Genomic DNA, 14,338 nt, shown 5'->3' on the forward strand with positions numbered 1-14,338 from the left:
TCTTCCACAATCTGTCTGGTACTTTCTTGGAATGGCAAGGAAGAGGAAATGAGAGATTAAAGTAAAAATTATTATCATTTCTGAAACTTGCAGTAAAATATACATAATAAACCCATAATCATGCTTTTAAGAGTTACAGTTGAATGACAGCAACATATATTGACAAGGCTGTGGGGCTATTGCCAGCACCCATCTCCAGGATTCTTCGTTTTGCGAACACTGAAACTCTGTTCCTATAAAACATGAACTCCTCATTTCCCCTGCCCCAGCCACTGGCAGTCTCCACCCCACTTTCCGTCTCTATGAACTTGAAAGCTCCATGCTCCTCATGAAGTTCAACCATCCAGTAATGGTCCAGTTACCTCAATCACTTACTCTGCCTCTGGTCCACTGAGGTGGCCCACTGAGCTTCATTTCATGGCTGTCAACAGAGGAAACTTGGGGGACTGGCATCTCTTCTTTATTTTGTGGGCTGTCAGGCTTGAACGCTGGGCCTGAGCACTGTCCCCTAGCTCTTCAGCTCAAGGCTAGCACTCCACCACTGAGCCATGGAGACGCTTGGGATTGGCATCTTCTTTGGTGACTGGGGTGCCGCCCTCTGTCCAGTGTTCCCCCTCCCCGGTAGGGCAGGTAATTGAGTCAATATTTTTGAAGGATGGAATAAACAGACTATCGCTGAGAGCTCCCCTTGTCATCAAGCCTTCTTCAGAATGGATCAAGGAGCCCGGAATGAGGGTGGTAGCTCTGGGTCATTGGTGGGTCCTTACAGACTCTCCTTCTCATCCTTGCTCTGGGCACAGGACATCAGTCTCAAGCTGGCCTTCATGAAGAGTGTGGTGCAGGTCACCAACTCCATTAGAAGCATCAAGGACCTGGAGGACTTTTATTTTGCCCACAAGCCAACTCTTACAGGACTGATAACAGTAAGCCCGGTGGGGTCCTCCATGTGGGGACTCGGGGTTTCTGATTCTCTGCATGAGCTCTCGCTGAGCTCATTTGAGTTTCTGAGGGTGCTTGAGGGACAAAGGGCTGCGAAACCTGCCCTCTTCTCTCTCCCACCTTCATCTTGCTGGAGTTCTTACAGCAAGTTTTGTATTTGATAGGCCGAAAGAGTTAGGAAGCTGGGTTGGAGCGCAGTCAGTGTGGACCTGGCGGGATCTGGAGGAGGCTGGTAGGAAGGCCTTAGGGATTTAGGATACAGTGATGATCTAGAAGCAAAGTTCAGAGGGGGATGTGCACAAAGAGTTGGGAGCTGATGTGTCTCTGCTGATGTCCTCTAACTTCAGGCCAGCCCACTCCTGGCCTTGCTGCCAATGCCTGGCGCCCCTTCTAGCCAGGCTGTACAGTCACTGAGAGGTGGGCAGGACAGGAGACAGCAGGGGCATGAGGGTTCATTGGCTCTCATTCTGGGCCCCCCGCTATGCCTGTCTGGTTTCCCTTGAGCCCGGTGAAGCAAGCATTGGGTCTTGTGTGAACAGAGGTCCTGGGGCCCCTGCAGAAGAAGTGTGTGGCCAAGGACACACAGCAGGTCACTGATGGCTCTGAGCAAGGAGCCCCAAACCACCATGGGTCCCTTCTCCTCTCACTGTCCTGTCAAGGGCCAGAGGAACCTGGAAAACAGGAAAGAGGTGTGGGGAGGAGAGCATTTGATAAAGGTCCAGCTCATCCTCGAACTGGCACTGGGACGACAGTTTCCACTGCGGTCGGTGTCAGCCACTACTCTGACCTCTGGCAGGCCATCATCAAGGCAGAACCGGTGGACCATCTGGTGTCTCCCGTGCGGACAATGGCCATAGATGCGCTCTCACACCTGAGGTGAGCTGGACCCCTGCTGGAGCCCCTAGGGCCAGATGGAGGTGGGGACCGGGTGTGAAACCTCCCTTCCAGACTCCCTCAGCTCGGCAGCTCCGCTCCCCCCTCCCACATCCTGCCTCTGTGGCAGGGTCCAGGGCTGCACCCCCAGCCTGCAAGATGAGCTCTGCTCCTTTCTGGAACTTGGATAGGGAAGTGGATGGCAGTTGGAGCATCTGTTCCTGGGTAGCAAGAAATCACGACAGTGATGTTATCAAAGCATCATGAGGAGACAGCATCCTTCCAGCCGGGTCGGCTTTAGTCATCAGACTGAATGCTATTCATTAATAGGTTTATATAAAGTGATATTTTGCCTGAGGGTGGAAGGGGAAGAGGAAAGGAGTTACAGATCTGTTCAATTAGTGTTTGGGTCATCTTTAGCACACCTCATCATGCTGGAAGAACTATTCCTTAGGTACTTAGCAGAAGATAATTACTGCTCTAAGAGGTAACAAATGGAAAGATTAAGAATAGGTTCACTCATCTTAACTGAGCATACTGTAACATGCTGGATGCTGAGCAAGGCCTGGCTCCATCCTTCCAGAGACTTGCTTTTTTTTTTTTTTTAAAGACAAGGGCCAGGATGCACGAAGACCTAAGTTTGATTCCTACAAAACAAACACACACAAACAGAATGAGAGGTCAGTGTGGAGTGAGAAAAAATGGATTTGTAGGTGACCTCCTCACCACAGACACCCCGAAGTCCACAAAAGAAGCTAGCATGAAAGCACACCCCTGCCTTTGTGCAGTGTGGGTCTTCCAGGGGTGGTGAGGAGATGGTGCTTGACCTTTGACGTGGGCTTTGGCAGAAGACTAGATTGTTTAGGAGTTGCGTCCTCCTGGCACAGTGAAGTCTCCAGGCAGTAGGAGTTTCAAGTTAAGGTAGGATGACGCTTCTCCAACCTGGGACGCAGTAGAACAACCGGGGAACTCTTCACAGAACCCCTGTCCTGGTCCCACTCCAGGGGACCCTGGAGCTGCAAGGTGGCCCAGGACAGTTATTTAAAGGCTTTCCAGGTGACTCCAAAGCATACCCAGGCTTGGCAACTTGATGAATGGGATAGAAGGACCATGAACTGGTGTGTACCAGTCAGCCAGCTATGGCTATGGAGGACCATGGAAACAGATGGCCAGGCTGATTCTCCAGAGACTTTGATTCAGTCGGCCCCAAGTGGGACCAGAACATCCATGGCTAATCCATGCCAAGGTTCTGTGTCTGGTCCAGGTATAGTACTTGAAAACTGCTGGACCAAGACCAGCCTGGGAAGGGAGAGGGGGAAGATGCCACAGCCGTGATGAGAGAGGAAGAAGATCCACAGGCTCAGAGCCGGAAAAGCAAGGAAGGAAGTAGGCAGATCAAGTAGGCCTTGGGTTCAGAATCCTGCCTCCATCTCAGAGGCAGCCCCAGTGACCATCCCTGCAGGGCCCCTGGCCAGGAGGTATGCCTGAACCCCTGTCAGGGAGGCCGAGGAGGTGTTCCTGAACCCCCGACAGGGAAGTCAGCTGCTCTATTGTTCAGCAGCACACCTGCCTCCCTGTCCAGACAGGGCAGTGAGCAGCAAGGGCTCAGCTCCCCGGTGACTCGCCTCCTGTCACTGCCTCTTTCCCCAGCACACTGAAGCCTTTCTACTCCACAGAGGAAAGCAGCGAGCTGATGGATATCAGTATACATTCTGTCATTTCTCTCCAACCTCCAGGAGAAGACAATGAATCCATTAAGGTAGGTCTCCATGAGCTTCTTTGTTGGCTGAGTAAGAATCTGGAAGTTTGCTTTGGAAAGCACAGATTCCACATTCTTAGCTCAGCCGTGAGTGTTCAGAGGCTGCACTGTGTAGCAGTGAGTGCAAGGTCGTGCTAGGTGCTATAACACGATCCCTGAAACCCGAGTGACTTAAACAGACTAACGTTTATCCCTCATTCAAGGCCAGGCCAGTTGTCCAGGGAAGAGCATGCACTGTTTCTTTCCGTTGACCTGGTGTGTGTGTGTGTGTGTGTGTGTGTGTAGGGGGGCCAAGCAGTCCACAGTTGCCCAACTCGCTCTCTTGGCTGCAGACCCTGTATATGAATGCCTTGATCTCTCTGGAGAAGCTGACACAGAGCCTCCTGCAGAGGCAGCCCGACCCCAAGGGACTACAGGACATGGTGCACGTGAGTGACCTGGCAGAGGGGCCAGCGGCAGGCGCCGCCCTTCCTGGGGGGTGGGGCTCAGGGTCAGACTGCAAGGAGCACTTCCAGGATGCTGAAAAATTGAAAGAACACAAAGACACCATTCACTTATATTCATACATTTTTACGTTTGCCTCACCCTACTTCCTTTCGTTTGCTCCTTCTTAATACACACACACACACACACACACACACACACACCTTCGGGAACATGAGAGAGTACTTATAGTCATTAAGAAAAGTTCATTCCCAGAAGTGATGCTATGGCTCAAGTGACCCTTGAACGGGAAAAAAAAAGCCCAAGGACAATGCTCAGGCCCAGAGTTCAAGCCCCAAAACTGGCAAAATAAATAAATAAATAAATAAAATAAAGAGAGAGAAAGAGGGGAGATTTAATTCCCTTAAATTACAACTAAGCAGTGATCAAAATCAGGAAATCGAATGTGTGGACCATGCTATATGAAAATCTGAGATCCAGATTCAAGTGTCTTTATTTACCCCCCTCCCCCACTGGCCCACTCCAGATGGGTGCTGCATTTAGTTGTCTCTCAGGGCTGCTTCTTTTTTTTTTTTTTGCCAGTCCTGGGCTTGAGCTCAGGGCCTGAGCACTGTCCTTGGACTTTCTCAAGGCTAGAGCTCTACCACTTGAGCCTCAGCACCATTTCTGGCTTTTTTCTATGTATGTGGTACCGAGGAATCAAACCCGGGCCTTTGTGCATGCTAGGCAAGCACTCTACCACTAGGCCAAACTCCCGGTCAGGGCTGCTTTTGTTTTTGTTTTATCTTCCATCTTTGCTATATCTGGAGGGTACTGACTCGTGTTTTGTTTTGGTTTTTAATTCAGTTTGTTTTTTTTTTATTATTGAGTTGGTTTAAGTTTCATATATTCAATATAGCACATCAGTTATGTGATTTTCAAATAATTTCTCTTAGTGTCCATCGTTTATCTTTTCTTTAGTTTTCCAAGATTGTGTGTGTGTGTGTGTGTGTGTGTGTGTGTGTGTGTGTGTGTGTGTCTGTGTGTCTGTGTGTTCTAGTACTATGATGTGAACTCAGAGCTTAGGCACTGTTCCTTAGCTTTTTCACTTGAGGCTAGCACTTCATCAGTTGAGCCACAACTTCCCTTCCAGCCTTTACACTAGTAAAGCTTGAGCTTTGTCCTCCGCTCTCACCCTCGTGAGTAGTGCGAATTACAGGTGTGAGCCACTGGCACCCAGCTAATTTCTCAGTCTCTTTGGATGACAATAAATTTTTAATTTGGACAAAGCTTAAATGTTCTTCTGTGCTCTGGTTTTTGGTGTCAAGCTAAAGATATCTTTTCCTGACAATGATTTTCTCATATTTTTTTCAAGGAGTTTTATATTTTCGGCTTTCACATTAAACCTATATCTTGAGTTGATTAGTATATGATGTGAGCTGTGGATAAAGTTGTTTTATTTTGTTGCACATGGATAACCAACTGTTTGAGCACATTTGGTGGAAAGACTATTCTTCCTCCATGGAGTTGTCTTTACAACCAAGTGACCGTGTGTGTGTGTCTGTTTCTGCTTCATTGGTGAGTTTATTTTATACTAATGCCACAGTCTTTTGTGTGTGTTTCTTATCTACTTAAAATGTTTATTATTCAGTAGTTGTACAAAGAGCTTTCTAGTCTATAAGTCAGTGCATCTTGATCAGTGTCACTTCTCCCATCAACCAAACTATCTTGACTACTGAAATGTTGTAATCTCAACATCTGGACTAGATCATGAAAGTCCATAGATATTTTTCATCATTATGCATTCTTACTTGTTGTGCTCTAATTTTATTTTAGTTCAAAATACATTTTAACTTCCCCTTGACTTCTTTTTTGACCCATATTTAGAAATTTCTAGAAATATTTGGGAATGTTTCCAGATATTTTTCTGTTTAAGATCACTAATTTATCTCCCTTGTTGTCTGAGGACATCTTTGGTATGTTTAAATCCTTTTTAAAAATTTTTCTTTGTCGGTCGTGGGACTTGAACTCTGGGCCTGGGCGCTGTCCCTGGGTTCTTCAGCTCGGGCTACCACCATACCCCAGGAGCCACAGCCCCACTTCTGGTTTTCTAGTGGTTAATTGGAGATAAGAGTCTCACAGACTTTAGTGCCCAGGCTGACTTTGAACTGGGATCCTCAGATCTCAGCCTTCTGAATAGCTAGGATTATAGGCATGAGCTACCACGCCCAGAAAGAATGGCTCATCTTGACCCATGGCTTCAGAGGTTTCAGCTCGTGGGTGACTGGCTCCATCGCTTTCTATCTCTGTGACAAGACAGAGCTTCATGGCAGGAGTTCCTGGCAGAGGGATCTGTTTCACCTTATGGCTCCTGGAAAGTAGTGGGAGGGGAGAAAGGAGAATCAGGTCTTATCAAGGGCACATCCTCAGTTATTCATGTCCTTCCACTAAGCCACACCGCCTAGGGTTCCACTGCCTCCTGACAGTGGCATGCGCTGCCAACCAAGCCTTCAACGCATGGCCTTCGGGGGAACATTTAATACCCAAACCATAACCGTGATGTCCTCTCTTCTGAAGTGAACTTTGACTTTATTAGAATGCTTCTCCTCGCCCTCAGCCCTGGACCATCAGAGGGCAGGGTGGTCTGTGCTCCTGGCACATATTTAGAGCCAGTTCAAACACCACTCTGGTGAGGTGACTGTGTTCCTCTTTCTCTACCCATGGCCTCCTCTCTCTCCTGGTAGGCCTGGGAAGAAGGCCAGAAGCATTTTGGTGCAGTGGCGTTGGAGGTCAAACTAAAATGGGAGGGACAGGCGAGGGCTAACTTTAATGCATGCTTCTGTGTTCTGGGCTTTGCCTATAGCTCTTGGAGAAGTGGATCCTGTCGGAGAAAGAGTGGGAGCGGGAGAAGGCCATGCACCTCCATCTCCATCTCATGCAGATCTATGTCCAAACTATTGGCGTCTGTGTGAGTCTGGCTCCCCGGCCCCAGACTCTTGCAGGTGTGAGAGGGACTTGTCATGGACACCTTTCTCTCTCTGTGCAGAAGAGGGAACACTTCCCAGATCAAACTGTGCCCTGAAGAGTCCCTTAGGAAGAGGCTGCCTTGAGCAAGCCAGGGCTCCATGGTGGGTGAGGGACTAAGAGGACAGGCCAGTGATCTGGTGTAGATCAGCTTTTGTGGGATATGAGGCTTGCAGAGTGGTGGAAGACCTCTGAAAAACAAGAAAACAACCCAACCCAGGCCACACAATTGTGCACGACACACAGCCAAGAAGCATTTGTTTAGAATGAGATAATGAGTCACTATGAAGTCACTGAGTTTACAAAGCTTGACAAGCACCATAGACATCCAAGACTCGAAAATACAATGTTTTTCTTGATTTGCTGGCTGCCCTCAGCCCCTGCCCCCAGAAGTCTCCTTTCCTCCATTTGCTGGCATAGTCTCCCATTGGCAGCACAGAGGTGGGGTGCAGGGTGGCCTCAGGTCTTGAGGGTGGGGCAGACCTTGGTGGAAGGCTGGCCAAGCGAGACAGGAGCCAGGACAGACACTAAAGGGGTGTTCCAGGCCAAATGCCCAGGCAAATATGCTGCCTAGATGCTCCTACCCCTGAGAGAGGCATGCTGTTATCAACTCTACAGACAGGCAACCCCAGGGATGGAGAGGTGACCTTCCTTGACCAGGTCATTCAGCTAGTACTGGAGCGCAGGGCTCAGTTACAGGGATGCGGGGTGGGAAAGAGGCTGATTCCTGGGTGGGAGATGGCCACCTCTGTGTCCCCGGGGAAGTGTTTTCAGAGCACAGCTCGCCCTCCCTTGCCACCCTGAAAGATGCCCTTGTGTAAGCCCAGGGTGCATGTGAGGCAGAGATGTCAGCTCTGGGATCTCCCCTCCCACAGATCCCCTTGAAGCTGGGACAGTTTGGCGTGCTTGTTGGACTCGTTGCCCCGTACACCTGTGACACCCACAAAAGAACCCGCATCACATCCAGTAATGTCCTGTCCAGCCTGTTAGAGCTCCATGGTACGGGGAAGGCAGGCTGTCGGGGGGAGGGGGCTAGCATCAGAGTGTCAGTATGGAATAGCTGCTGCAAGTGAGAGTGGCCTGCTGGTGTGGACAGGTAAGGGGACAATGTGTATATGTGTGTGAGAGAGACAGAGACAGAGAGACAGAGACAGACAGAGAATGCCAAGCAGGAGAGCTCGACAAAGGCTATGAAAGTTCACGGCAGGAGAGACCCAGGACTTTTCATTGATTCTTGAGGATATGTGTTGGATAGAGTCAACTCACAGATACCAAGAATCAGCCAGAGCTGAGTCCAAGGGGGTGTAGTTCCCTCTTCTGAGCTGTGGGCAGAGCTCAGGGAAGGAGCAGCGAATGCACAGGCAAGAAGAAGCAAGACGCGTAGATGCTGCAGAGGCAGGCCCAGCCTGATCATGTTCGAAATTATATCCCCAACAGTAAGCCAGACCTGCTCTTTATGGGGTGCTTCCAAGGAGAGGGAGCTGGAGAAATGCAAGGCGGACCTCTGGAGCACAGACACTGAGACGATTTTCGGTGCCTCCTCCAGAATTGCCAAGGTGACAATTGACTGGTCGGGGTGAAATGTCTGGGCCATCTCTTGGGATCTGGGCTCTTCTTGGCCTGACATACATCCCACATTCTCCTTTGGGGGTCCCAGCCTTTGGTATACTTGAAGTATGAGCATTGAAATGGCCCATAGCTAGTCAGATCCCCAATGGCTGGCATGGAGGTGCCAAGCATTCCGTGGCATCCTGGCCCATGGATTGGCTACACTGCGTGTGGATGGGGCCACAGAAACAATCCAGGCAGCCCTGCATAGGGGCTTTTGCATGTGGGCATGCTAAAGATACACTCATGAGTAAGTGAACCAACCAGTCCGTTAGGTATAAGCAGGTTACTTCCGCCTCAGGGAAGAGGCTAATGGACGCGTGTGAAGGTGCCAGGGCTTGGAACACTCAGGTTGTGTGCAACAGAGGACAGGGAGGAAGGTAGGTGGTGAGGATTGAGAGAGGCAGGGGACACAACGCAGAGGCCTTGAGCAGCTGGATAAATCTTTCTCATGGAAGACGGATGTCTGGGCAGATCCAGGGTTGGGACAGTGAGAGGAGGCTGGGAGCCCTAAGGATCAAGGCTTGTGGGAGGAGGTTGGACAGGGAGTCCTGAGCGGCCCTGCCGTGGCTCAGGGCCATCTCAGGCTGCATCCCGGGTGGAGCTCTGCGATGGGGAGGAAGCCGAGGAGCCAGAGGAGGGCCTGGGACTCGGCTTTGCTCTGGCCCCAGGTGTTCTGCATGGAGTTTAGCTGCGACGAGGTGGTCACACTCATCCAGAAGCTCTGCGAGAACATCGGGGCCATGGACCTGCAGCATGACAAGGCTGCTGTCACCTGGATCGGCATCTTCCTCCAGATGCGGGTCAAGGAGTTGGAGGACAAGGTGGCAGAGCCCAGCAGGGGGTCCCGGAGGTGGGCTGGGGCTGACAGGTTTGCCCTGACTCTGGCTTCTGCTGTGCTCTCTGAGGCCACCTTCCCCCAACCATGTTTGCTAATGAGGAGGAAGAAGGAGCGTGCTAGGAGAAAGCAATCTTAGATTGTAACCCGGTCAGTAAGAGGATAGAGTGCAGAAGCCCCCCTCCCCCCTCCAGATACCTAAGGAGGAGACCACAGGCTGTGCTGGGCAGGGCAGTGGCAGATTGCCCACTGTCCTCCCCGGACGAGGTGTGCCCCACAGGAGTGGCCCAGAGACTCCTCCCTTCTTCTCAGGTGGCCGAGGTCCTGGGCGCCATCCTGGTCCACTTGCCGGTGGTGGACCACATGGAAATACGCCAGCTGCTCATTGAAGGCATCCTCCTGCTGGCGTTCTACCACCGGGAGACCGTCCTCACCTCGCTCCTGAGGCAGCCCCTGCCCATGGAGAGGTGGGTGCCCTGGAGGCACTGGACAGGGCCGGGAGGGCTGGGCAGTCCCTGTCCCCTCTAAAGATGGGTCAGAGCTCCCTGCCCTGAATGCTGGCTAGGAGGTGCCTGCCTCCGGTGAATCACTGATTCCAAGCCCAGACTTTTATCCTATCGTATTGAATCTGCATCCTGTCCCTCATGTGTCCTGGTTGTCATCTCTGTGTCAGTGTCCAGAGGTCCGGTACCTTCCCTTTCCTTCCCTGGGTGAAACAGAGCCCTGAGCACTTAACCCAGACTCTTAGACCAGTACCCGTGTAGAAGTGAACAGGAGATGAAATGGCCCAATCTCTATCCCCTCCCCCTGCTCTTTCTTTTCTCCACAAAGACCACCAAATCCCTCTGTGTAGGAAGAGGGTGTCCCTAAATGTGGGGAGTGGGTTTGGGGGAGCTGCTTCTCACAGGAACCCCTACTGAGGATCCAGGCGAGAGGGCTGACAAAAGGGTGAATTACTGAGGGACACAGCCTTAGGAGTAGCCTGGGTAGGAGGGAGCAGTGTGCAGTCCACACCCAGCCATATATTGCCAGATCCTGAATCACACTGGCTTTCCTTTAGATCAGCAAAAGCTGTATTTGTTACAGATTGCTGAGTAACAAAAATCACCAACTTAGATGCTTCAAAGAACTCTTTCATGTATTGGCTCAGTTTCTGTGGATCAGAATCATCACCCATTTACTCCTTCTCTGAGGTCATCATCCCCCCCCCAGCTTACCATTTCCACACTTAGTCTGCAGATTTAAATGGCTAGTTTGCTTGCCCCCATGTTGATGCTGTAGCCCTTTAAAAGCTAGGTCCAGATTCTGGACCTGTGGACCTGGCATGTTGAGTCACCACCCTAGGGCATTCCTCCTCAACACAGCCATGGGCTTGGATGTGAGGGTCAGGACAGCCATTTCAGGGGACCAGATCTCAGTAAGCCATCGTCCCCCCGTCTTGTGGCGTATGGAGAGAAAAATAATCCTTCTTCAAAGGTGTGCCAGGAAGATTAGCTGACAGAGCATTATGCACAGCCATAGACACTCTGTGGCATTTGGATGTCACCCACTGGGGCCTTGGAGGGAACCCTGAGGCTCTCTAGCCACTGGGCATGGGCCTAGAGGCAGAAATCTGGTTCTGAGTCTGTGATCTATGGTGGCTCAGGTCACCTTCAGATTTTCAGCTCTCAGAAGTCAGTCATGGGCTAGAACCAGGGCTTCTCACCAGGGCCTGTGGCTGGACAGGCACAAGGCCCACTGTCTTTGTGCCTGTCTTTGGCCAGCCACCTGAGGCAGGTGTGGCTAGCTGTGGCAGAGAATGCACCCTTTGCAAGGACCATGCTCCACAGCCTGCTGGGCCGGCTGCAGTCGCGGTTTGCCCCCAAGATAAAAGCCACCTCAAAGGCGGACATCTGGCGCCTGGCTGCAGTGGACCCTCTGATGGTCAGTCATGGGGAAGGCCCAGGCTTCTGGGGGTTTGGGGGCAGGATGCTTCGATGACTTGGCCCTTCTCTCTGCAGACCCAGTGCGTCATCTATCTGCTCATGGAGAAGATGGACAAGGATGAGAAGTTCTCAGACCTGTTTCCAGACCTTGTCTACACCTTCCTGCTGCAGCTCAGTAGCAGCCATAGGCCCGAGGCCGCTTCTCCTGTCCTGAAGACCTGGAGACTGGTTCACACGGGAACCCTGCCTGAGGAGATGAACGTGCAGAGGTGCACCAGGGCAGGTGGGCAGGCGGGAGGGGGCCTTGGGAATGCCCTGCAGGCTGGATCCAGCCTCTCGCTGTCCTTAGGAAGCTGCTGCTGCCCCTGACCCACCTCACCCCTTCCTGGTGTGGAGGAGGAGGTTAGGAAACTTGTTTCAGTCGTGCCTCCTCCTCCATGTGTGTCCAGTGTGGTGTGGCTTTCAGAGTTGGCAGACCCATTACCTTTCACACAAGGCCCAGCAAGCAGCAGCCTATCATACCACTTCCTTCCAGGGTCACCATCAAATCCCTGCAGCTTCTGCTCAAGAACGTCAACAGCGCACACCTGGCCGAGCTCTTGGCCGAGCAGTCAGTGTGGGCCTTGCTGGAGAATGGAGAGACCTTCCTGGAGGGAGTGAGCCTGCTGGCCAGGTGTGGCTCTCACGAGGGCAGAGGGCATGGGGAGAGGCATGTCCCAGTCACAGAAGCCCCTGCCACAATAGCACGTCCTATATACTCTGGAGTGGCAGAGCAGGAAATGGGAGGTGAGAGAAAGGAAAGGCTACCTAGAGCCATAGGAGCCTCAGAGTCAGGCAGTGTTGGTGGGGTCTTGACTGGGTCCCTATCATAATCCTCAGTTCTTGTCCGCCCCCCCAATGGAAAAGATTTCATTGACAACCCCCACCAAGATCCCCGAGGACAAGGGAGAGGTCTGGAGATACCTGGATATCTTCTGTGGTCATCCTGTGAGCCGGTGGCAGGCTCCAGAGCAGTAGGCAGGAGCTGGGATGACCTTGCTGACCCCAGGACACCCATCTCTTCTTTGCAGGCTGTGCATACAGAACATGGAGGCACACAAGCAGAGGCTGTCCGAGCTGGTGCTTGGGGGTCTGAGCTCTGAAATCCTGAGCTGCCGTGTGAGCAGCACCGCGGTCTGTGTAGAAGTGAGGTGCCCGGACCGGGTGCGGGGGGTGTGCACAAGGGGAGGGTGTCCCCTGGTCTCATCTCTGAAGAAGGAATCCAGACTCTAAGGGACATGTGCGTGTGGGAGGTAGACATGTCCCTCAGATGCCCAGACTCCTTATGCTTTCATTCACTCACTGCCGGAGTTAGTGCAGAGGAAGTGGAGGCTGAGACAGCCCAGCCCCATGGTGAGATATGCTAAGGAGCACGGGGCTGCCCAGAGACCCAGAGGAAGCACCTGGGCTCTGGCTGGGAAGCCCTGCAGGAGGGTGCTGAGAGGAGGTCTTGCCGGCCAGGAGGGTGGCCATTGTGCCCAGCTATTCTGCCAGTGGGGCTGGAGCATCGCAGGAGTCCTTAGGAAAGTGGAGGGATGTGGCTTTGCTGTGTGGATTCTGAATGGCAGCCCAGGGTTTTCTGTGAAGGATATCATTGTGAATGAATACTTGTGACTGTGCGATCATTTCAACTGTTAGCAGACACAATCAAGAAACGATCTGGAAGCCAGTGGGCATGGCTGGGTTCCAGTGAACCTTATGGACACTGATGGTTAAGCTTCTCATAATTTCCACCTGTCTCTCCTTAGATCCCCTATCCCGCCCCTTACAAACGTGAAAGTGAATCTTAGCTTTGACTGTACAAAAGCTCTTGGCCTTGTGTAAGACCAACCAGAACACACACCCCAGGAATATTCCAGGTCACAGTTCCCTCTATGTGCTTCCCTCCCCTGTATACCCTCAAAACAACAGCAGGAAGAGACTTACACGCATATGTGGCTGGAAGCTGGCGTGGCCCAACGACTGACCAGGCTCTGGTCTGGGGAAGGGGACACTTGCTCATCATACACGCTGGACATCCAAAAGTTCTTCAACACCTGTACTTTTAACTTTTCCCTGCTGAAATGAGACTGGCCCAATCCATCTCAGTAGGCTTTGGTTAGAACACGTAGGCTAATTAGTAAGCTAATGTGCACATTAAGCGCTCACTAGTGGCTCACTGACTACTGCTTTTCAAACATTTGGCTTTTAAGAGATTAATTAATTTAAGTCTTCAATGTTGATGAGAATTTTCTTTTAATATTTATTTACTTTTTGGTGCCAGTCCTTGTGCTGGAACTGAGGGGCCAGGTGCTGTTCCTGAACTTCTTGTTTAAGGCTAGTAGCACTTTACCACTTGAGCCACAGCCACTTTTTTGGTACTTACTTGGAGATAATGGTCTTTTGGACTTTCCTTTCCAGGCTGGCTTCAAACTGTGATCCTCAGATTTCAGCCTCCTGGGTCGGATTACAGGGTGAACCACCAGTGAACAGCTTGATGATACTGTGTTGCACTTAGAATTCATGCGGAGACGTTAGGAATTGGTCCCAAGGAACATTTAAAATGGGTGTGGTTGATCCCCACCACTCTGCCTGGCCCTTCAGAGGCACACGAGGTGCCACAGGAACAGGAGGTTCAGGTGGAGGCTGGCTGGGGGAGGAGCAAGGCGGAGGCAGAGCGCCTGGGAGGGCAGAGCTGTGGTGGCCGAGAGGGCTGCAGGAGCTGGGCTGGTGCTGGCCACTCGGTTAGCTCAGTCTTCTCTTCCCAGGAGCCACCTACTTGCTACTTGGTGTCCGTTACTTTATAACACGCCCAGGCATCATTCGTGTGTGTGTATGTGTGTGTGTGTGTGTGCATGCGCACGTATCCCACAGGTCTTCATCACCCAGAGGTCTTGGCAGCCCTGAGTGCTGGGGTGATGTGATGCTCTG

The 14,338-nt window shown here is 51.6% G+C and overlaps 1 protein-coding gene across 1 annotated transcript in view; it reads left to right on the top strand.

Moving 5' to 3' along the window:
- Positions 1 to 14,338, top strand: part of Mroh2a (maestro heat like repeat family member 2A) — a 41,256-nt gene that overhangs the window by 21,828 nt on the left and 5,090 nt on the right. Inside the window, exons 22-34 of the mRNA XM_090355084.1 lie at positions 801 to 923; positions 1,736 to 1,815; positions 3,463 to 3,571; positions 3,904 to 3,999; positions 6,858 to 6,962; positions 7,894 to 8,017; positions 8,456 to 8,574; positions 9,298 to 9,450; positions 9,777 to 9,931; positions 11,228 to 11,387; positions 11,465 to 11,658; positions 11,925 to 12,062; positions 12,460 to 12,574. Coding sequence (XP_090211210.1) covers positions 801 to 923; positions 1,736 to 1,815; positions 3,463 to 3,571; positions 3,904 to 3,999; positions 6,858 to 6,962; positions 7,894 to 8,017; positions 8,456 to 8,574; positions 9,298 to 9,450; positions 9,777 to 9,931; positions 11,228 to 11,387; positions 11,465 to 11,658; positions 11,925 to 12,062; positions 12,460 to 12,574 — 1,671 coding nt within the window. The remainder of the gene's footprint in view (positions 1 to 800; positions 924 to 1,735; positions 1,816 to 3,462; positions 3,572 to 3,903; positions 4,000 to 6,857; positions 6,963 to 7,893; positions 8,018 to 8,455; positions 8,575 to 9,297; positions 9,451 to 9,776; positions 9,932 to 11,227; positions 11,388 to 11,464; positions 11,659 to 11,924; positions 12,063 to 12,459; positions 12,575 to 14,338) is intronic.

This window comes from Megascapheus bottae, chromosome 21 (genome assembly GCF_031878675.1).
Source record: "Megascapheus bottae isolate mThoBot1 chromosome 21, mThoBot2.hap1, whole genome shotgun sequence".
NCBI lineage: Eukaryota > Metazoa > Chordata > Mammalia > Rodentia > Geomyidae > Megascapheus > Megascapheus bottae.